The 25462-nt window shown below is 41.0% G+C and overlaps 1 protein-coding gene across 1 annotated transcript in view; it reads right to left on the reverse strand.

Moving 5' to 3' along the window:
- The window catches only part of LOC114668669 (coiled-coil domain-containing protein 60-like), an 88289-nt gene extending 63319 nt beyond the window's left edge, over positions 1 to 24970 (reverse strand). Inside the window, exons 1-3 of the mRNA XM_028824543.2 lie at positions 24425 to 24970; positions 12905 to 12991; positions 4927 to 5006 (exon numbers count right to left, since the gene is read on the reverse strand). Coding sequence (XP_028680376.2) covers positions 4927 to 5006; positions 12905 to 12991; positions 24425 to 24709 — 452 coding nt within the window. The 5' untranslated portion in view covers positions 24710 to 24970. The remainder of the gene's footprint in view (positions 1 to 4926; positions 5007 to 12904; positions 12992 to 24424) is intronic.
- Positions 24971 to 25462: the final 492 nt, after the last annotated feature.

The raw sequence follows: 25462 nt of genomic DNA on the forward strand, positions 1-25462 counted from the left end.
ATACGTGCCTCTGTGTCTATCTGTGTCGGGTCAAAGTGCCTTTGTTATGTATGTATGAAAAAACATGGAGGACAAATGAGACTTAGACACCCAGAGATATCCAAACTTCTTACTAGGACTGCTCAGGGAATCAAAAATAAAGGACCCGGTCAAAATGTGCCATAATTTAAAAATATAAGCAGACAGACGGACATATTATGAGTAATAACAGACAAACAGACAAGGGGTTACTGACAGACAGACATGAAGTGACAAATTGGCAGATGAACATGTATTTAAAGGTGACAGACACACAGACACAAAATAACAGATGTACAAACATGGAGTTACTAAGGATAGACAGACAGATGGGGAGCAATGAACAGGTAGTGAAACATAAAGTTACAAATAACAGGGACAGGCTGGCAGACATGGGATAACTGATGACAGACAAATATGGTTGGGCACTAAATGGCTTGCTTTGGTTTTTGAAGCCTTGTTGCTCCCAAGGGTCAATAGACTAGTCAGAGAATGGTGTCTGCTTCTTTATGAGCCACATTTCAAGACCCAAGTCAGGACCTCCATTGAAACAGAGATGATAAATAACATTACAAGTCTGTCTCAGCTGGGAGACTTTTAAAAATTCATGAAATCTCCCCTTTTGGCGCATTCCTGTTCACTTTGCCACTTGAATGCCTAAATTATCCTCAGAGAATCGCATGATAAATTATATGTTCTAGCTACTGAAAAAATTCCAGTATTTTTGATTTAATAAATAATTAGGGCTTCGTGGTGTGTGAAGGATTTTTTTTTACTCAAAACGTGCAAATAAAAAAGCTGCCGAGATGAATATGCAAGATTGAGGTGTGTGGAACAAAGATGAAGTGTGATATTCTGAATAACGGCAGACAGGAAAGAAGGGCTTCACACTGATGAGCTGACAGTGAAAGCAGATTGCTGTTTATTTAATTTAAACAACAAAGAAGAAAACAGACACAAGTAAATTTGGGCTGCTAATCCACCTAAGATCAATCATGGCATGGACTGCTGCCCTCTCCCCTTTAACAATTAACAATAATTTTTTGAGTTTACTCAGGTGAGCTGATTGCCCCCAAATTTTTTTCCTCCACTCACCTGACCATGCTTTGATGTGCAACCAATGATAAAATAACTAGGAAACATAAGGACCTGCAGTTCTCCCAAGACCAAGGTTCCAGCTGCAACATTTACGAGCACCACGCTGCTGCCACAATGTACTGAATGTGCTTCACGGGCAGTGGACACTGAGCTCCCATTTTAATTTTTCCTATCACATAATTGGCTTCTGCAATTTGCCTCATGCTCAGCAGATTATGAGGATCTTGTTTTTCTTTCTGCCATGCCACCTACTCAATCACTTTAACTATGCAGTTTGCCAAAAACAAGACATGAGCCCTGATAACTTTACAAAGGTTGCCGCTACCCAAATTTATTGATTCACCAATGTGCATTATGTTGTAAGCTTATGGTTAAGACCAAGATCAAGGTTCTAGCCCCAGTAATTCACAAGTAATTGTGTGACAGACAGACACAAGCCTTAGCATAATATAATATAATCTGTATATATAAAAGCGAAATACCACTGACTCACTCATCATGAAATCTCCTGAACCATGAGGATTTGGGACTTCATATTTCGAATGTAGGTTACCCTTAGCCCATAGGTACTCACTAAGAAACGGTTTTAAAAATTTCGTGGTCCAAGTGCGTTCTGTCTGTATGTCTGTCCGCTTTTCACAAGAGAATTACTTAACGGATTTAGATCTGGTTCCTTTCTAGAATTTGCTTGAACAGTCCGGTTGATTTTGCAACTTCTCTCATTGCTCTAAGTACCATAGTTCGCATGCGGTACTGATGTATTTATGCAAATCCAACAGAGTGGCTGTGGGCCGAGAGCAGGGGGGCGGGGCCTTCCTCATTCACTCGCCAGCCTCTATTCGAGTTAGTCTACGTCTCGCCATGTGTTGCAGTGCACCTTGCCTCCACTTATCTAGCGATACGTCTTTGTTCAACAGACATATTCATCTACAGATTGTTAAGGAGTAACATTTGATGTTTTTGAGAGAGACATCAGAGCTCCATGTGTTTTAGAGGGTAGCTGCTGATTGCCATAGATATCACAACCATGTGCTTTTCTCCCCACGCGGGGAACGCTTTCCCGTCAGAGCTGAACACGATCAGATATAGTGCCAACGTCTATTGATTTTTAAAGTGGGTGAAGCCACGGGGTACAGATAATATAATATAATAAATTTAGGTTAATATTATTTGATACTCTCTCTGCCTTGGTTACAGGTCCCTGCACCACAGACCTGGGAGAAGCAGATTTATGAGATGGATGGACCTTTTAGTCCCCCAGTGGTGTCTCCTTCTGTTCTGATAGATTGGAAATATTCAAATTCCAGCCCTTACCTGTCTAGCTGGCCTTGCTTTCACAAATGCATAAAAAGAAAAATGACACAAGTCAGCTCAAAAGAATAAGCCTTCTATAAGCATCCATTTCAAATCAGTGCAGTACAGGGAAATAACATCAATGATTTCTTTTTTTCCCTGTTTCCTGCACACATCTGTTTCTTTTGCACTTTGATGCCACATTTATCCAAAAGTCTGCTGGTAGTCGTTTATTTGTTTTCACTACAGGAAATAAATCAGGGACAAGGTCATAACAACAAAAGAAGTGGAAGATCAATGAGACTAAGACAAGTACTGATAAGGTGGCCAAGCCTTTTGCTGCTGTATGCCACTGCTCTGCTCTCTCCTTTGTTCCCATGCTCGTGCCTCCTGCACTTCAATCACACATAGGGCAGGAGGTTTAATTTCTTTTCTCTCTGACTGTCCCTTGCCAGTTAAACTTCTTATCTGACTTCGTTCTCTCACAATTCCTGTGTGAAGCCCCCTGGCACTCAATTATTGAAAGACTTGAAGCTGAACCCATGGAGCTTTATGCTAGCTTAAGCTTTGCTTTTTGCATCTTCCACCTTATACTCTGGTTTAAAATGCTTACCAAAACGGACTACAACTCCCACTAGTCTGACCACTGTCCTTAAAGCAGCCCCATGCTCAGGGTAAAGAACGAGTTTTCTGAGAATTGCATTAAACACATTTAAATGTGTCATATCATGCAGACATGCTATGTTGACCACCACTGCTCTTTATAATGTTAACCATTCCCAATGCACATTTTTGTGAAACAGGACATTTAGTAGAGGGTACTCTAAACATCAATTTAATGAGCCACTGCTTTCTTCATTAAAGGGGTGGCTGAAATGGTCCATTTAGTTTTAGACACTATGAATAGGCGATCATCTAAGAACATTTAAGAGGATCCTGCCCTGCACCAACTGCACTGGGCCACCAGGCTGAGCTCCATTTCAAATGGGTTAGGGGAGTTCAGGAGTGGATGGATGGAATATAATGGTGACGTTACTAGTAACCTCAGAGACAAGAACAAACTATGGCTATCGGCAAGTGTGAAATTCAGCCATACATCTAATTCTGAACTCACTTTACTAGTTCAGAGTCATAGGGTGAGTATGAAAAGTGACATCACCTCAGATTGTCAAACATATATACTGATCAGTTACAATATTAAAATCACCTGCCTAATATTTTTGTAGGCCCCACTCATACCGTCAAAACAGCACTGACCCATCGAGGCATGGACCCCACAAGACCTCTGAAGGTATCTTGTAGTATCTGGCACCAAGATGTTAGCAGCAGGTCCTTTAAGTCCTGTAGGTTGCAAGATGGGGCCTCCATGTATTGGACTTTTTTTTCCGAGACATACCACAGATGCTGGATTGGACTGAGATCAGAGGAATCTGTAGGCCAGGCCTTGTACTCTTTGTCATGTTCCTCAGACCATTCCTCAACAATGCTGCAGAGCACATAATCCTGCTGAGGGAGGCCACTTCCATCAGGAAATACTGATGCAATGATGGGGTGTGTGTGGTCTAGAAAAACTTGTAGGGAGATGGTACATGTCAAAGTAACATCCACATGAATGCCAGGATCCATGAGTTCCCAGCAGAACATTATCCAGAGCATCACACTGCCTCCACCGGCTTGCCATCTTCCCAAAGTGCAACCTGCTGCCATTTCTTCACCAGATGAGGCACACGCACACACAGACACCAGACCTTCCACATTATCTCAAAGAAAACGTGATTCATCAGACCAGGCAAGCTTCTTCCATTGCTCCAGGGTCCAGTTCAGGTGCTCATGTGCCCATTGTAGGTGTTTTTGGCGGTGGACAGGAGTCAGCATGGACACTGACTGGTCAAGCTACAAGGAACTGCATGTTCTCACACCTTTCTCTCATGACTAACATTAAATTTTTCAGCAATTTGTGCTACAGTAGCTATTCTGTGGGATCGAAGCAAACAGGCTACCCTTCATTTCCACATGCATCAGTGAGCCATGGGTACCCATGATCCTGTCACTGGTTTCTCCTTTGAAGGATCACTTTTGGTTGGTACTAACCACGGATTACTGTGAACACCCGATAAGAACTGCCCTTTTGGAGATGCTCTGACCCAGTCATCTAGACATCCCAATTTTTTTCTTGTCAAAGTCGCTCAGATCCTTATGCTTGCCTATTTTTCCTGGTTCCGACTAACCTTTAAATACTGAATTTTCACTTACTGTCTAATATATCCCACCCCTGACAGGTACCAAGCAAAAAAATGTGTAAATGCAACCCTTTCTAAGCCACCGTTCAAGCCTGAAATTGACAGCCCTTTAAATCTGAACAGTGTATCAGAAGAAGTGAGCACAACAAAAAAAGAAACAACATCAGGGCAAAGGTCAGCAAAATCATAAAAGTAGTCATTATAGCTTGTTAATGCAACATCTGCCAAACACGTTTTATTCTCATTATGAGCAAAAAACATGAGGTGAACTACTGACCTTGTACTTGATAAGTGTTTCCTCAGAGTTTGCCTCTCATCTTCACTGCTCTTCAGATAAGAAAGGTGGGCTGATAAGCTCTGCAAGAAAGAAATTGGGAGTGCAGATTCAAAATCGAGAGTGTGATTTTACAAAGCCCTTAAAGTCTGCTTTCACTAATAAAATGGCAATTCTTATTAATAAAAAAACAACACTTTAAAGAAATGCTGCAGTACTTAAGTTCATTGGCATGGTGTGGGTGTGCCCCGTGATGGACTGGCATTCCACTTCAAGTCTATCATATGTCAGACCTGATAACTGGATTAAGGAGAGCTGAAGATGGATAGACGGATATTTCAGTATCTACACACACTCTACACACACACATACATTTGCACTTAGAATCCCATGGAGCGCAGCGGGAAGATAGGCCTGCCTAAAAGCTCTCCAGCAGTACTGGCTGCCAATCATATATAATTACTTGTGCAATCAGTGCATTTGAAGGGTTTACTTTACTGGATTTACTGACATTCACTCATCTTTACATAAACCAGATTTAATGTCATTCATTACAGTCTGATATGAGAAGCTCATTTCCAAATGGCTTTCTTTAAATGCATGTCATGATAATCTCTTCACAGAGTGACTGCTGTCAATAACTTAGCAGGCTTCTGTATATGTCAGGGGTCCAGTAGATGTACAGATGGATATACAGTCAAGACACTACAGTCTTGCTCTATTCATTTACGCTTTTTTGGAACAGCACCACAGAGGAATCAATACCATTTTATAATGCATAAGAAATTGATTTTTTATTTGTTGATTCAACCTGTGAAATTTCAGGCTGGCCAAATGGTTCCGAGTGACAGCGTTACAGTACCTGTAATTGATTTAAACCAGTAAGCACACCGGGTCATGACCGAATACATGCCAGGCTTTCATCACTGCCAACAGCATGCAAACAGTTAGTGCAGGTGCAGTTAGAAGAGAGGGCACAGTGCCAACCAGCCTTTTCTTCTGACAAAGGTAAGCTAGGGCACCATCATAGTCATACTTAAGCTTTGTAAAAAAGGGAAAAGAAGGTTAAGAAAATGTTCTTTACAAAAAAAATACACAATTTTGAAAGAGGATGTGAATAATTTTACCACTTGTGGCATGATGCAAGGTGATTGGGCTTGCCATATTCTGCAGCGTTGAGGCAGAAGTCAAGAAAATCTATTGATCTGTCTATGTAAACAGTGATTTGTATCCATCTGTCTAATACAGAGCCTTGTTCTATCTATCATACAGTGTTTAAAATCGATGTAACAGGGTCAAAAAATATAAAGGGTTCAGACACTAGATGGTGTCCTGTTTTTCAGCCACCAGAGTTAAAATAAAATTAAAAAAAGAATTTGTCTTTGAGGGTCAAAAATCGTTTTTCAGTATTTGACTTCTGCACATCTCGTAGTTGTATGCCCATAAAAGAAACTGTGGACTCTTAGTCACAGAATTCGGAAAACGACTGCATGGGGTTTACAGCTGGCTTGAACACTTTCATTTCAATTTAGAATTTGCAGTAAATTCTTTGATATATGCTGATACAAAGTCACCTACACTTATGTCTTGGACACAACAAAGAAGCGCCATCACTTAATCTAATCCACAACACTTTGAGGGTTAAAACAAGATGAGTAGAGACTCTCTTCAGTGTAAAGTTTCAGTCATTCATTTCTCCCACAAATCTGCTGATTACGGGGAAGTGCACTTAAGACTGAAGCTAGGGAGAAAATCTTTATGCAAAGAGTTGTGGGAATTTGGAGCAAACTCCCAAGTCATGGAGTTGAATCAGAAACCTGGATGAAATATTAGGACAGCTTAGCTATTTGCTAAACAAAAAACTTAATGGACTGAATGGTGTACTACTACAGTATAAGCCGATCTATGGATTACATCATTTTCACTGGGAATCTCATCAATCACCATCATACACAGTTCTTTTTGTCTTCTTCTTCTCTTTCGTTCTGCCTCCTCCATTCAACTCCTCTTAAGCGTTGTCCACCTCCTCCCGACTCAGACTCCTGAAAGGAGTGAGGCGGCCTCCTTTATACTGCACCCGGAAGTGCTCCAGGTGTTTCCCGATTGAATTCCAGCAGCACTTCTTGGTGTGGCGGACGTGCTGCAAATAAACTCAGCTCCTCCTCTGGCAGCACCTCTGTGCGTGGCGGAAGTGCTTCATGCCCAGACTCCGGAGCTGTCCAGGCGCCCCCTGGCGGTGACCACGGACCCTTGCCGGGTTGAGCTTTCAAGGCCCCGATGTAAACCAGGAGGGCTGCCTTCTTGTGTCCCGGAGGAGGTACTGCTGGTCATATGTCCCTTCCCCCAGTCTTCTCTTCAAAAGGGTGTCCCGGCCAGGCAAGATCCCCAGCCATCCATCACAATATGTAACCTAAGCATGGAAATACCAGAAACGTCCATATGATTACAGTAAGAAGGGAATGTCTAGTGTGTGTCTACTGCTCTACTGAGGCAGATTTGGTGCACGTTTGTCGTGTGACATGTTTTGAAACAGTCACCTATGCACAGCCCGATGTTGTAATCAGGACCGTAGAAGTGTGTTTCTTTGCACACATATTGCATTTTTTTTGATGCTTGAGCATAATGTCAGTGCCTGATCCACATGATGGACGTGGCCATTTTGTTATTGTAAGCTTCGTCAGCACAAGGCTTAGTGACTTTCACATTTTCTCTGAAATGAACGACAGTTGCTGCATTCTGAATTCACCAGACATATCACAGCGGTTCAGTCATGCAGTACCATATGCATCAGATTCATTATCCGTGTCAGCATTTGATGGCCTATTCAGATTGTCATCACCATCGTGTGATTCAACTAATGGTTCAGTTTCAATTTGTTCTAAACTTGGCTTAATATTTTCTTGTTCACATGCCATTATATTTTGGTTTATTCTTTGCACCACTCATGAATCCGGATGAGTTACTTTGAGGGGCAAAATGCACAGAAATATTTTTGATTTTTTGCAGAATAATGTTACTTCATCCAATGGACGGAAGCAGAATACCATCCTGTGTGAGTGTTGTTTGGGCTTAATACTTAACATTGGATCATAACACGTCACCCTGATTTTGACTCTGGCTTAACTACACTTACACAGAATTCCAAGCACAACTAACGCTCCGAGTTGATGCCACATCTATAGTCTTTATGTTAGTATGGGTCTATGGGTGGGTTTGATGGGTGGGTGTGTTTGCATTATATGATGTGGGAAGTGTGGTTTTATTAAACTAAAGTGTTTTGCAATGAGGCACCATACTGGAGAGGCTTTCCAATTTCATTGTATCTAAATACAGTGACAATAAAGGCATTCTTATTCTTACGAATGGAGTGCATAGAAAGAAGACATAAAAGTAAGATATTTTGGCCTGTGGTGTATCGTTACTTTATGCAAATCTCCCAGGCCATCATGCACAGTGGAACATTGCGGCATATGATTCATGATCTCATATGGGACAAAATGGATTCAGACTAATAGGTGACTCTCAGAAAACAGACTTCTGGAGTAGGACAGAAAAATGGCACTGATCGTTTGCCTATCGGCTTATTAATGTGAAGAAAGACCCAAAACTTTATCTGTACTGCATTCCACCTTGAAAAGAAAGATAAAATGTAATGGGGCATTACCTACTGGGATGATGCTTTATAAAGGAAATCATCATAAACTAGCTGACACTGTTTGGAAGGTTTTACTTCATGGTCCCTCACTAGATTCGTCAAGTTTACAACTTCCATTAATCTGTACTCTGTTAAGACACACAGTCAACAGCACACATTTCAAATCTGTCCCGCCTATGGCTAAAGCAGCCAGGACAATTGCCTGCTCAGCTTTCATTGCAAAAATAAAAACATTCCTGGAAGCTCCATTAGTCACAATAAAAGCTGCATTTGTCTTCTCCTGCCCTAAAGTGGATATCATCCTGCATGGACAGCATGTCTGTGTGTCGGCCTGGTTGAAAACTTCATGTGCAGTGATGCAAAAGCTTCAGGAGAAGCAACAGAAGTGTGAAATCTGTTCATTGTCTGTAATTGATTCCATAAAATAACCTTCATATTTCCTATGTGCACATGCTCAGCATCTCCACTATAATCAGAAAAGTGAGTGTTTTTAAACTTAGATGTACAAAGTCTCCTAACCATATTCCAGCTAGGAAATGATGTAAGCACCCAGCCCAGTAAAGCACCTTATAGGCATCACAACAATATTTGGGCTGAAATATTGCAACACCAGCCAAAGCCTAACTGTGCGTCATTCTGGCCATCATTCAGACAACAGCTGGACACAATTTCAACATGAGTCACTTTGTACAGTATGTCAGCTAGGCAGTGGCACAATTCAACAGTACTGGTGGGAATCTGGAATAAACTAACGAGCCATGTAGTTGAAGGAGAAACCTTAGCAAGCTTTAAGAAGTATCTGGATGGTAGATTGGGATGGCATAGCTATTGGCTAAATAAATGGGCTTGATGGACTCCTCTCATTTGTCAAATTTCTTATGTTCAGTGTTTTCTACCTTACATATAACACAGGTTGTCTAATGGGTTGACGCTGTACAAGTTATATATAATAAACTAGCTGTGTGCGGTCTTCGGGACAAAAAACAACCTTAAGACTCCCAGGTAGTTTTACTCTATTCACAAACTTGGAGAGTCGTCAGCTAACTCTTAAGAATTACCTAGTGAAGAGGACGTGGACCCACCTGTGCTTGCTGCTGCACTGGCTCTCGTAAGAAGACACTGGCGATACCATATCTTAGCCGTATCACTGGCATATGAGTCCTATTAATCTTTGTCTCAAGAAAATACCTCCAGATAGGCAATGTTTTTAGTGAAAACTTCAAGCCTTGCCCTCCATTGCTGAGGCGTTTCACTTGCACATTGTTGAGCCATGATGTTTGATTAGTTTCGACATTGTGTCTCTTAATCTGTGCCATTAGCATGATGTTATTGTTGCATGTCGGCATTTACTGCTCACAGGTTTTTTGTAGTGAGAAGTAAGGTGTAAGGTAAGTGCCGAAAAAATCTCAAAGTGCATGCATGTGTTATTTAGTGGTTGTAGTTGAGCGTAAGCAGACCAGACTTCTCCATACACACATACACAGGTCTTTCATTTATATATGTGCAATTATTTGAGCAATGGATATGTGGTCCAAATAATGAGTGGTATGAATTATTGAGATTAAGGTATATTTTTATGTTGAGTATATTGCAGGTTATCGCCAAAAGTATGTGGAGACCCCCTTCAAATGACCAAGTTCAGGTGTTTCGGCCCATCAAATCAAGGACATAACCATGCAATTTCCATTGTTAAACACTGGTAGTAGAAGGGGTCGTTGCTGAACAGATCAGTGACATTAAATGTGGCACTGTCATAGGATGCCACCCTTGCCATAAGTCAGTACATTAACATTATGCTCTGCTGGATCTGCCCTGGTCAACTGTACTGTATGTAAGTGCTTCTATGTGAATTTTCCCTTGGGATTAATAAAGTATCTATCTATCTATCTATCTATCTATCTATCTATCTATCTATCTATCTATCTATCTATCTATCTATCTATCTATCTATCTATCTATCTATCTATCTATCGTGAAGTGGAAGCATTGAGAAACAACCCATTAAGTGGTAAACCATACAAACTCATAGTGTTGAACAACACACTCATAAAAATCGCCTACCCTCTGTGGCATCACTCACAACAGAGTTCCAAACTGCAACATCAGCACAAGAACTGTGCATCAGGAGCTTCATGAATTGAGCTTCCATGGCCGAGCAGCTCCATCTAAGCCTAAGGTCACTATGAGTGATACCAAGTATTGGTTGAAGTGGTGTAAAGCATGCCACCATTGTACTCTGCAGCAGTACAATGGCAGTCTGATGGATGAATCTGCGTTTGGAGGATGCCAGGACCTTCTGGTCCACATGGTGCCCACTGTTAAGTTTGGTGGAGGAGGAAAAAAGACTTGAGCTTGGCCCCTTGGTTCTAGTGAAGGGTACACTTAATCCAACAGCATATAAAAACATTTTAGATGATTGCATGCTTCGAACTTTGTGGGAACGGTTTCAGAAGGCCCTTTTCTCTTCCAAAATGACTGTGCCCCAGATCCTCAAAGACATGTTTGACAAGTTTGTTGTGGAGGAACTCGAGTGACCTGCACAAAGTCATGACCTCAAACCTACTGAATCGGAACACCAATTGTGAGCTAGGTCTTTTCATCTGACATCAGCACCTGACCTCTCATATACTCTTTTTGATGAATGGGCACAAATTCCAACAGACATACTCAAAAATCTTGTGGAAAGAGGAATGGAGGCTTTTATAGCCACAAAATGGGAGCCAATTCAATATTAATGCCCCTAGATTTAGAATGGGATGTCCAACAATCTCATATAAGTGTAAAGATTAAGTAAGCAAAAACTTGTGGCCATACAGTGTATGAAACACTATGGATGGAATTATATACTCTATGTTTTTATATTACATGTGATACAGTGTATTATATATTAAATTGGTTAAATAAGATACACCATTTTAAATAATAATTCATAATCATATAGTAAAGAGTGGTATGAATTACTGATATGGATGTTTTGTTTTAAATTATGTAAGAAGTAAGTTAAGATATGGTTATATATCAATCATAAGAGTATAGTGTAATTATATAGGAGTGTAATATTGCTGCCTATCACACTGCAGTATTTAATGCCTCTAACAAAAAAGGGCATGCATTGCTTAGACAGCTATATATTTTATGTTATGGTTGATGAAGGTCACATATGGGTATATTATTAAAGAAGTTATACATCTTCAAGGCAATGATCCAGTTATTAAATGGTGTGCTTTGTATGGGTATATTTTTTAAATTCCATATAATTACAAAGCAGACACTAATTATACATATACATGCAACATACAGTAGATAGGATGCATGATCTTAGTAATGAATGGTACCAATGATTTAGATGGATGTATGTTTTTATATTAAAATACGGTACAGACTATTATATATTGACCCCACGGTTACACTGTGGATGACAGAGGCCTATCTATGATATATCACTCCAATAACGCTGCATGATCCTCATTCTAAATTGCCATGGATTACTGAGACAAGCGTATATTTTAATAGTGGATCTTGATATTATTTAGGATACAGGTTATTCAATTCATCCAAGAAACATCCCAGAGTCAAAACCACAGCAAAGTCCTAACACTAAGATCTTCTAAGAAGTACCCTTTAGCTTTCACAACATTGAAGATAAAAGTCTGCAATTTAAAGGATTTGAATGATTAAATCTCAGAAGCTTAAAGAGGTAGGATAAGATCACATAACACGTCAGATGACTTCTGAGTCACCACTGAGCTAGGGCTGGAATAGTCTGGTCCTCTATTTACAGTATTGTTAAAAAGTTACTATTTATATACAAACTATTTAGGTTTCTAATTCAGTACCCAGTAGGTGTATGTTTGACATCTTTCCTTCTTAAGTCAACGCTCCTAACAGAGCAATAAAGTATTCATTCTAGAAGAGTTACTTCATTTCGAGAGAATAGCATGGTTCAAATAACAAATGGCCGCTGAGCCCATATGATTCTGCTTAAACAGCACCCTGAATTGACTGCTACTTCAGCATCTGAATCTCCATGGTGTCTTTCTCGTACGGCCAGTGCTTTGCCAAACACTCCTACTTTGTATGCCAGTCTAGCTTTCTGCCTGCTTGTCTAAGACAAAACGAGGTGCCATATTATCCCCTTGTGCTCCTCAACAGCTGCATTCCTGCCTGGAACCACATCATCGGAGTATTATGACATTGTTAAAGCAGCTGCATGTAATTCAAATGCCATTGTCTCGTTCCTGAACACTGAAATAATGCAGGCTGCACCGCCTTGTTCAATCTGTATTACACCATTCGAGCAGCGTGGCCTTGGTGAGTCAGAATTACCTCATTCTTCACACTCCTCTGAGATGTTGCTGCTGCGCTCTCTTGTGCCAAAGGCTCTCTTTGAAGAGAAGGGTCTTCATTTCTCACCTGTTATCAGAAAAATGGGAAAAGCTTTTTTTATAAGACTGTCTCCCAGCCAAGATTAGTTTGAGAACAAGGGGGCTGCTGGATTGAAACCCAACCAATTTCATACCTGAAGTCTCTAGCTAGCTGTTCACACAGTTTCATTTCTTTACTCTATTAACTACTGTGATAAAATTTTTATTAATAAAATGAAAAAGGAGTAAAGGATGCCAAAATTATTTATTTACTGTACGTATATACAAACAAAAAACTCACCCATAGGTGTCCAAAGAGAGAACAAAAAAAAAACAAAAAAACAAAGCAAATATAAAGCTGATAGAAGAGTGAACTCTTTCCTGAACTCCTCCATCATTTTGTAAGTCTACTTATTCTTTTACAAGGTCATGGGGAGAAGGAGCCAGTTTACTGCAAGGTACACTCATTAAAATGCACAATCATAGGATGTTGCAAGATTACATGAATGAAACCCACACAAGCAAAACAAGAATGTGCAGACAGCTGAAACTGAACCCATGTCCCTATTGCTGTGAGGCAGCATTATGCTGAGAAAAAGTGGAGCCTTTATACAGTATTATATTATCAATCCAAATTTCAGGACCAATACTCTGGTTACAGGGCTGCAAGAAGCAAGAGGATCATTCTGACAGCACTGGATACTAGAAAAGATCTAGGATGGATCTGATGGCAATCCTACACAGGCAAACCTTAACGCACACCCAGACTCCCTCACATCTGACTGGCTTTAGAGTCAACAATCAACCTACATGTCTTGAAAAAGTTGAAACTCTTAAGCATACCTGGAGAAGGCCGACATGGGCACTTTGAGGGTTGGGAGATGTGCAGATTTTATACATGAAGCATTTCGATGTAAACCTCTACTGGATCCAAATCTCTGGAACCATGAAATGGTAGAGCACCACTATCCCCCCTAGTTCTGCAAATTCTGCAATATTCCACTATATGAATTTCTCTCTTTTTATATTAATTTAAAAGAGTGTGTGACATATGATAGAGCTGATTCCCTCTTCCAGGCCGAACCATAAACATTATTTTTCTCTCAGTATTGTAGCTGCTACTGGCAGAGCGGGATGACAGCTATAATGCTAGCTCTTCTAATGTTAGGCTAGGAGGGTTCGATGATGCTTGAGCAGCTGTAGCCAATCCGGCGGTGGGGTGGGATGGGTACTTTGACAAGCCCTACCAGGAATCAAAAGAAGAAGTGCCACAGCCATTGCCAATACACACTGCCGGGAATTAGCATGAGTGTGGCCATGCCATGATCTCAGTTTGCATTTGTTGTCTGGCAGGTATTTCCAACAATGGCAAAGTAAACTGGTCAGTTTTAATATCATTTTAAATTAGGGTGTTGCCATTAGTTTCTGTTTGCTATTGCATGAATCATTATTTAGATTGTACCTCAATCTGTTACAGCACCTTTGTAAAGGTTAGGGTTACAAAGGTCTTAACTGAGAACCTCCTAAATGACATCTACAGCTGGAATTGTCACCCAGACCTAAGTGGAAACCTCACTTGTAACATCCACCAATGGATAATAAAAAGGCAGAGACCCATCCAACTCCCTGCCCTAGAAGTCAAAATGAATTATTATTCTACCTCCTTGGAGATCAGAGTAGAGGGTCCTGTAGAGATATACACTTGGTGCATCTCAGTCCGTTAGAGCACATTGTAATGTCCAGGCCTAATTGAGAAGCACCCAAATAACATCTGCAGACAGAATTGTGACCCGGACCTGAGAGGAAACCTCACATGTAATATCTGTCGACATATAATAAAGTTGCAAAGGAATGAGAGACTTGCACAGAACGCTTTGGAGGTCTGGACTAGACAGACATGCTTAGTTTATGTGCTGCTGTCTCAGCGAGGCTGGATTCTGATTTAATGCCCAGTTTTCTGCATATATTTGCTGCTTTCCTCATTTTATATGATTTTCCTACACGGACATCAGTTTCTTTATACAATTCAAAGACACACACAACATGTGATTCCAGCAAACTCTGTGTGTGTGTGTCTGTGTGTATGTGCTTGTTAACTGGTAGTGCTGGGATAGACCACAACTACCAACAATCCTGTCGTGTAAAAAACAGATGAACCTGAAAAGTAAAGCGATAGATGCTTTATTATTAAAAGATGTAATGTCAAAACATAATTTCATAATTAATTAGACAATAACTATATATTACAAATAACTAAAAATAACATTTTTTATGTAATTGATATATATAGTATTTTGAGGTTGTTACATTCTTTTGGGTTCTTATATAGGAAATGCAAGTAAATGAACATGTAAAAGTTTAAGTTCAAATTTACTGTCACAATTGAAATTCTTATTTTTGTGTCTATGATTGTGACTTCTTTTTTTTCTTTTTCCAGGTCATTTTAGTGTGTATTTGAGAAAGGGGTTGTTGCTTGCCATAATATAATATTTCTTTATTGGGCTTTTGTAAAAAGCCAAATTTCCTACAATTAAAGTGCTTTCTGTCTTTCTAACGGATGAAATGTTCCAAATTGACAGATTAAATTAGGACAAGAAAAAAATGGTTTTAACCTCAGACTGGGCAACTACTAGAAGAAAGTATAGGAATATGGCTCCCACCGTCATCCCTACCCACAGAAACTGATTGTTGTAAGGTGTAATGTTTAGTTTCCTCTAATGCTGATCTGACACCTTACAGTAGTCACTATAGACAGTGCAGTATAAAGACTAAATGATTCATGACCTTTTTTTCACAGGCTTTTTCTATGCTTGATTTTTTTGGACATTGTAGATGTTCTGTTTACCGATCCCGTTTCACTTTGGGAGCCTACAGCTCATCCACCCAGTATGCGGAAGCAGCAATTGCCTTCTGTTTCCAGTAATTCCCTTCACACGTATTGTGCACACCTGCCATCTTCATAATACCCAGTGCTTATGCATAGGGGCTGACTGAGGGGTTTATTGTCCAGCTAGTCTGCCTTAGACACACTTTATAATTATCAGTAACAGTGGAATGTGCAAAGTAGTTGTCACTGCTTAAACAGGCAACCTCCCCCTGCACACATGACAAAAACACACATTGTGTTACCTTGACTGCAGACTTCAAATAGAAAACATAATATAACATAACACTTCATCTAATTCTAGGTTATTGGGGGCTGGTGCCTATCCCCTCAGCACTTGCTACATGGCCATTGTAGGGCCTACTACACTCTCATGGAGCCAGGGTCAGGAATCATCAATAAACTTAACTAGTGCATATTTAGGAGTGTGGGAGAAAAAAACCCACACACACAGGGAGATCATGCAAACTCATACATTCATCTTGTGTGCAGTCATTGTTGGGCTGCAGTAGGTCAAGTCAAGGTCACTTTAAGGTCATCAGTGACTGTGTACACATACACAGTGAGATGAGAAAACGTATCTCCATGAGCCCCAGTGCAACATATAGCAACATACAACAAGGTGCGACACAAACAATACCATAAATAGACAATACAACAATGTAACAGTATAGTGTGAAAGGGATTTAAACCTTCCAGAATAAGGAAATACTGCACTATAACTACTGGCAGCACTGAATCACACTGAGTGAGTGATGAGTATAAGGTTATGCCTGTTGTGACAGTAAAAAAAAGATAAAGTACAGGTGCTGATAAAAAAAAAGTCCAAAGTTATATATTATAATAAATATATAAAGCATAAAATGAGGTAGTATACTGGAATGACACTGGGTAAACAGGAAGTAGACATTTTTGTGCATTGAGATTTCTGATGGCCTATGGTATGAAAGTATTATTCAGTTTTGCAGAAACAGAGTGGAAACTTTCATAACATTTGCCAGATGATAGAAGAGACAAGAGTCAACATAATGGGTGGGGATGGTCCTAACCATTATGGTTCATGAGCTCCTACCAGTGTGAGTGTCTACACTGGAGCCCAGGTTTCACCATGTTATCATGAAGTGTCTGCAGCCTCCACCAGGATAGGGACAGTGAGGTACATGCATGGAACAGAAGAGCCTAAAGTAAGCAGCATGAGCATACTGTAGCAGCATGAGCTCATGGTAATGAGCCTAAAAATTAATATGACATGTTTTAGGACCAGTTAGCCTACAATCTAGGGCTAATTGTAGTTAAGGTGGATGGATCTATTTATTATATTGTGCCTTTCATATCCAATTGCTAGAAAAAGCCTTTCATATATATTAATCTGTATATCTATCACATAACACATTCATATCTATCCGTCTATTTGTTGTATAGTGCCTTTTATACACACACACATATATATATATATATATATACACACACACACACACACACACACACACATTCATAAATAAATCAAAACATATCCATGTAGCTGTATAACATACTGTAACAGGACCAGCAATGGCCTGTGCCCCATCCATGGTTGGCTGCAGCTTCGCACCCAGAACCACCTGAATGAACTATGCAGGTTTGAAACGGCTATGGGAGGGGCTGAAGCCTCACTCAGCAGTGGGCGCAAGGTGGAAAGTAATCCTGGACAGATTGGACAAGGCACACTTTTATCTGCACTCACTAATTCCATGGCTATTTAAAGTCTCCAGTTGACCTAATGTAGACAGTGTGGGATGTTGAAGGAATGGCCACAGGAAAACCCAGTGAGACACAAATGAAACTCCCCATAGGCAGTCCTTTTCCTATTACGCAGTGCTACTAGACCTCAAATGCATGACAAACATCTTTGCGCCATCAGTGAATGGAAAAACCACTAGGAGCTTTTGTAAATGAGTCAAACCATATCGTGTTACCAGACCCCAAAGACTTTAAAGGCACTTTGTACATTCATTTTCAGTTTCTAAAATTTGAAATTACATCAATCTATCTATGATAAAGTGCCTTTAACATCTATCTATCTATCTATCTATCTATCTATCTATCTATCTATCTATCTATCTATCTATCTATCTATCTATCTATCTATCTATCTATCTATCTATCTATCTATCTATCTATGATATTGTGCCATTCATACCTGTCTATTTCTTTCTCTCTCCCCCAACAGCCCACTAGCCTTGTGCAGATTGCGCTCTCCCCACTATAAAAGGCTGAAATGCTCCTACTGTTTATGCCTACTTGTTATCAAATTGCTCACACTCCACACATAAACTACAGTACATTGTCTTTTTGCCATCTCTACCCAACTTACGTGACAGGAATGTGGTTTTATGAAAAGAGCTACCTGAATCTCACTTCTTCCACACATATTTGATATCCTGCACGAGACATATCAGGTACTGGAAACTAACGTGTAAGCTTGCTAAGGCACATTACCGCGGGGGTCTTAAGTACAGTTGTTAGAGATGTTTGGAAGGAAACGCCCATCTACTGTTACTTTGCACAGACACAGCTAGCTTCCAGTGATCACCTTTGACTCCTAAACTCTCACCACTTCCATCACTGCAAATGCATTTCAACAGGTAGATGTCACTTTGGGCCGAGGCAGAGGAAAGTGAAAGGCCATTGGATCTGTATGGATATCAAATCTCAGTCACGAGTACTGCTTGCATCCCCTTCCTCCATATTAACTCTTCATTTCCATGAACCACACAGAATATTTGTCCCACTTTACATGCCAGTTTTAAGGCTTAGGCCAGAGTCGGCCTAAGTTTGCTGCAGGAGCAAAGAAGCAGAGAGTGCAGAAAAACTGCAGCAGACTGTGAAACTGAACAGGAGAAAAGCTACCAGCAAAAGCTGGGCATGCATTGGTGAGGCTACTGCAGAGAGTCATGCAGATCAATGGGTGTCAACTTTGTGCACACTGGTGCTGGCACCAGCCACCTGCTTGAGGCATTCATTTGGAGGAAGTGCTGCTGCCTCACAGCTTTAGAGTCCTGGGTTCAAGGACACTCATGTCTGTGTGTCGTTTTAAGCTCTCCCAATGTACATGTGGGATTTTCTTCAGGGTTACACCAGTTCCCAGAGGCGTGCTGGTTAGGTGAATTGGGTCTGGATGAGTCCAGGGTTGGTTTCTGCCTTTTAGCTGATGCTGCTGACATAGACTCTGGACCCCCACAATTTTCTTATGGAAAAAGGGGGTCTCAGAAAATGGATAGGCAATTAAAACATGAAAGAACTAGTCCAGCTGTTCCTGTGGTACACCACCCGCTGCAGCACAGAGATGTACTTTTCTATTATACCAATATTGTACAGAACAAGATATGCTATCATCGGCACCGAACGTTGACCAAAAAAAAAAAAAAACATCATCACTTCTGTTTTCATGACCGCCTCGGGGAATTGAATTGGAAGAAAATCATTCTGGCGTCGAAATGAGGTTTTCTAAGACTTCCGTGATGAGGCCAGAATGGAGCGCACTGGCAGCCATACAAGAACAATATGAAATCCGTTTGAGCGATATATCAAACTGGATGAATTTAACCTCTTCTTCACAGAGCTGACGTCTTGGCGTCTGAATACAGGGGTCCTTTCCTTTAGATGGCTGACCCCCATCACCACACTCCAATTGTGAATGTCTGCTTGTTCTGATGAAGTTGGGACTTTGTGCAGCTCACTGAGCGAGAAATGACCTTATGGAATGTTAACATTAATTAATATTAAAAAATACAAAATAAGGCTCAAAGTACCCCCCTCTAAGGCAGCTCATTGAAAGCGATGGGCACTTTACGGTACCCACCTGCTCCCCATCTTCTTGCTCTTCTGTCTGCCAGTTGTCTGGTTATCTGTCAAACTAAGAAATCAATTTTTTTATTGAAATTGATGGCAGCTGTTGATTTTGCATCTTTTCCCATGTCCACGTTGATGGAATCTTCACCTCTTGTTAAGCTCAAGCTTGAGCGTCTGCAGTTGGCTCCTACCTTGTGCCCAGTTCTGAAAATGGATGGAATTTGGAGGGAAAAAGATTGGCATGTCATTCAGGGTGGGTCCCTGCTTTATGCACAATACTGCTGGAATAGGCTTTGGGCTCCTCTGACCCAGACTAGCTGGGAACAGATAACTGATAAATGGATGGAAGGGGACCCTTTATAAAAGAAAGTGTGCTACAAGGAGCTGCCAATCCCCTCCAAGGTCGGTCCCTACCTGTGCCTAGTTCTGAGCTACTGGGATAGGTCCTGCTTCAATTCAAACCTCACTAACTGGGTTCAGAAAAGTGATCAAAGACTAAATGGATGGATGGCTGGAATTTAACCCTGGTAGAATCAGAGTATGCTGCAAACAGTTAGAATCCCATCCTGGGTTAGTTCTTGTCTTGCACCTATTGCCACTAAGACAGTCCAAAAAACTGATCTCTGAGTGAGCAACTGAGTGTTGCCAGCATTCCATCCAAGGCTTGTTAATAACCTATGCCTACTGCTTGGTTTCTAGAAAAGGCTGTGATTTCCCATTCTTGGCTGTTAAGGATGAGAACACTCATGGATGAATGCTTAGATGGACAGATGGAAGTTGAGACCTTGCACTCGGTTAGTTCCTACCCTGTACCCAAGGGTTACCCAAAAGTGAAATTTAAAAATGAATGATGTCTTCTACATGTCTATAGTACTCCAGAGATGTATACTCTAAAGAAGAGCAGCAGCCTGTATGTTCACTGAAATATATCAGATAAAGTGAAGCCATGTCAGACTCTCAATGAAAACCAGCCGTGGAGGAGAAATGTGGACCAGAATGCCAGACACGACTCTCGTGTTACTATCTATGTTGTTAAATGTTTTCTTGCTATGCTCACTATGTGAGTTCATTTCTTAAACCCAGCTGGCCATGACCAAGTTTGCAGGAGAATATTTATTGATTGATAAAATGTAATCAATAATGAACTAGGAAAAGGTGTAAAACTCGTAATCAAAGCTGTTTACTTAAACATGTGGTCACTGAAGCCTCATGGCTATTCGTTTTACAAATAAAGTCATTCATTAGCATTCAGTGAGGGAATACAATAAAAAAGATCTTTGAAGATCAGAATTCACAGCCAGCAACGCAGCAACTTACAGCATCGAAACCGTGTGCTAAGAGGGAAGTGCTAGGATCAGCCTTATTGTGGACCCAATAATGATGATAAATGCAATGGCCGCAGAAACTATCTGCACATTCAGCAGCAAATCTTCTACGAGCTGCTTGAAATGCATAAATAAATTGAAGGTACAGGCACACGCTGCAAAACAGCAATGGCTTTGATTGTGTACATGTGGTGTATGCACTTACAGATATACAGGTGTGCTTAAAATGATTATATTATAATACATGGTGGTACATGGCTAATGTAGAGTTTGTATGTTCTTCCTGTGTACACGTGGGCTTTCTTTGGGTGCTCCAGTTTCCTTCCACAGTCCAAAGACAAACATGTCAGGTGGATTGGCAATGTTAAATCAGCCTCTGCTGTATGTGAGTTCACCCTGCCATACACTGGTGCACTGTCCAGGGATTGTTCATTCCTTGTACCCAGTGCTTGCTAGGATAGGCTGCAGCTGACCCATGACCCTGCTCTAGGTAAGTGGGTTAGGAAAGTGGATGGACATATTGTCCAAGCATTCTTCCTGCCTTTAGCCTGAATCTGCCAGGATAGGTAGACTTTGATAACGAACGGATTATTATACTGAAGCATAAACATAACACTCAAGCCTGCTTAATACCAGTAAGAATCATGGGGTGCCAGAGCTTATTGCAGTAGCACAGAATGCAAAGCAGGGAACAGCCCTGAGCTGGATGCCAGTCCATAGCAGGGTACACCAACCACACTAAGAGCAGTTTAGAGTTGCCATTTAATCTAACAAGGAGGTCTTGGGGAATGGAGGAGAAAAGCCATAGTAAGTGGTGGAAAGCATACTGTGACTTGTACTCTACTAGCTATACCACCTGCCGAAAGCACATAATATACTGCAATACATTTAAAAATATTTGTTGTTTCTTGCCCTTCATGTAACCTTGAGTGCCATCTTTCGTAACCTTGTTTGTCTGAACCTCTCTTGACTGGTGCTCCCTCTGTCAAGCAAATTCTTGTAAAGCCTGCATCTCAAACTTTGCCATTTCAAGGAGCCTTGCTCTTCTCCCATCCCCTTTTATACTTCTTGATTTTGAAGGAGACTCTCAGAGTACTTCCTATGGCTTTACTTCTCCTTATGCGTCTCAGCCTTTGGCACTTCCTCCGTCGGTTGCATCACCAAAGTCAAACTGACCAATCAAATTGCATGGAGGGACTGGACACGCACACACACACACACACACACACAGAACACAGCGTTTAATTATACAGCAATTATATAGGACATGAATGTAAGAATTTGATAGTCCTCTGTACATGCAATAATACCGCTATTACTACTATATTTTATTATAACACATTCTGATAAAATATTCTGATTTTGACTAGATCAGATGCTTCTGTAGAGTGACATGTTGGTGCAGTGGTTTGCACCGCTGCTCCCTGTTCCAGTATCTTGGGTGAACATCCTGCAATTGCTCCTAAACCGTATGGGGGTCTCACACATCCCCTGTGTATAGAGGAGTTTTTCTCTATGAACTCTGGTTTTTCTACCCTAATGACATGAAGTTTAAATTAAATGTCAAGTTAAAATTAGCCCTAGGTGAGTGAAAGTGGTGGTGTATGTGTCGGTGTGCCCTGGCGTCTTAATCTAGGTTTGTTTTTCTGTATCATGCCCAGTGCTAGGCTCCAGCTTTCCATGATACTAAATTTTATCAAGCTAGTTTAGAAATAGGATTTGCAGATATCAGGGTCTTAAGCCCCTCTGAGATTATCACACACATTCTTACACAAATATAAAAATGAACAGATTAACCTTGGGGTATTGCGCACATCTTATATGTATAGAAACTATGAACTATTTAACTATTAGGGGAAAATTGTATATGAAAGACAAAAAGATCAGAGGCTTACCCTAGGTGTAGAAGATGTTTATTATAGATAAACAGATCAGGTGCAATAGATCAGGGACTTAAGCCTCTGAAAATCCCTTCCCATTGCCACTGGTTGGAAATGAGTATATGCTTGTATAAGCAGGCAGTTAAGGCTTTGGACTATTAACTCAAGGTTGCAGGTTCAAATTCTGCTACTAACACTGTGCGACCATAAGCAAGTCACTTCACTTGCCAGAGCTTCAATTAAAAAAAGAAAAAAAGAAATGCAACCAAATAAATCTGAGATGTTGTAAGTCGCCCTGAATAAAGGCGTCAATCAACTAAGTAAATAATTATCTACAATAAATACAATTGACTAAGGTAAAAAGAAAAGACAGGACTTTGTCATCCTCTAGTGGTGGTTAATGATATTTTTTTCAGTCACCCATCTGCGGCTATTTTAACAGGTACACAGAAGCCGCAGCACCGCAGTAAAATAAATTAAATTCTATAGCTCGTTTTTCACATTACACGTACTGCATTATATGTAGAAATGTGATATGAAATATGCGGACGCGCTAGAAGTAGCGCACGAAAACGCATCTGCCTTAAGGCACGATTCCGCATGCGCAGACTGGACACTAGGGCGGCCCTCTAACATTCACGCACCAATTTCAAGTCGCATATTAACACAATAACAATACTGTATGTCTTTGAAATGTCACCGCAAACCAGAGCACAGAGAAAAACCCAGACAAGCATACGGGAAATGCCCAGGCGCCGTACAGTATCTGGGCTGGGAGGTTGAGCAAGTTTAAGGCTGTGATACAGCAAAGCTAAGTGCCATGTTCCTGAAATTAAAGCATTCAGAGAGGTTGGCTTTAGAATAAAAGTCCCGAACGGATACAAAGCCTCTCACCCCACCCACTTGCAAACATAGCTCGATTTCGATAAAAGTAAGGCTGGACTTTTTCAAATGTGTATTTATCCAACCATCCATTTTCTAAAGTATTCAGAACTCTCTCCGTAGCCGTTAGTTCGTCACCGGGTACACGGACCCGCTCATCCACACCCGGACACAGCGAATCGGCTTACAGTTTCCATCTAATTCACGCCAACGTGTTTAGAATGTGAGAACAAAACAAGAGTAAACATTTAAACAAGGAGAGAACGTGTAACCATATAAAGACCGAAAAGCAGGATTGTTTATTTAATTAATATCAGAGCAGCGAATGTCTGATTCGGTGAAGTCTGTATTCTCCTGTGCCGTCTTGTCATCATCACTAATAATGAGCTGAGCTTTCAGACCGTTGTCAGCCAACGTGAATGGCAGCCTGCAGCTGCCACTTTAAATGTCGCCTCAATTTCTATCTTTCACTGCAATCAGCTCCGCCTGACTCCCGATTATTTGCTGGGTTTCCGTTTTTCATAATTAACGTCATATAGTTGGTCAACTCACTTGCTTACTGAGAGATCAGAACGATATAGCACGCGCGCGCTGAAGCTTCACAAGCCTTTAGACCTCCGACCCGACAAACAAACGGCCGCGGCACGTCAAGTCAAATTCTTACAGCGGGACGCACTCACCTGGTCGTCCTGCCCGAGTGAGCGCAGGATGAGCTGCCTGGGCTCGAGATGCAGGGGGTCCCCAAGCCCTTGGTACGGTCTCCAGTTGGGTGCCCAGTAGCCCTGGCGGCTGAGCTGATCCTGTCTGCGCTGGTAGTTGTCTTTGAAGACTTGCTCGCGGCTTGGCTCCAAGGCGCTATACACTGAAGTGCTACGTGCCTGCAGCTTCTGACCCTTTGGGGAACCGATGGGTAGCGGCTTGAGAAGCACGAAAGTGCGCGGATCCGCACTTTTACTTAGGGGCATTTTCCCCGTCGATTCGATGTATTTGCTTTTGAATTAACTAACTAACTGGCAAATGTCCATTTATAAAACATAAACTTTAGTTACGATTGTTTACTTGACATCCTAGCCAGCCGAAGTCCTAATCTGGAAAAGCATTTGTCAATAAAAGAGTAATACGCATTCCTCGTGTTCGGGGTGCTTTGATTGATAAGGAAAAAATATACACACAAAAAAATCCTGTGGGAAAGTTTCCTCTTTTTGAAGTTTACTATCTAATCATGTACACAAAAAGTCTGTCAGTGCGGCTACTTTGTTTAGCGTCTCCAAGCAACACAAACGGTGCTGCCGTGTAACGCCTCCGGGTTGAAAAGCTCTGTCAGTTTTACGGCCCCGAGCGCAAGCCTGCAGTCCTGCTATATACTGGGCTGGGGATTTAGGAGATTCGACTGACAGAAAGAAAAAATAAATTTACTCGACCATCCTAGTATAGAAATACGCTTTACAAAGCAATCCATATTATACAGAATGTAAATTCAACCTCGCATGAGTTTGCCCTTCTAGTAAATATTTTCCGCAATTGTCGTGATTAGGTCGGCAACGCATATAACGGTCGTCTGAACAAATCAGTTTAAGGGACTGGAATTCCGCGCTCACTCCACAAAATAGATTAGGACGGGAAAGTATAAGCCATCGGGTCAGAGCTGCATTCATACGACTAAAACAAACTTGCAAGCACTGAACTGTCATACAATGTCGAGAATGTGAGTGACGCAG

Source organism: Erpetoichthys calabaricus, chromosome 18 (genome assembly GCF_900747795.2).
Source record: "Erpetoichthys calabaricus chromosome 18, fErpCal1.3, whole genome shotgun sequence".
In the NCBI taxonomy this organism is placed as follows: Eukaryota; Metazoa; Chordata; class Cladistia; order Polypteriformes; family Polypteridae; genus Erpetoichthys; species Erpetoichthys calabaricus.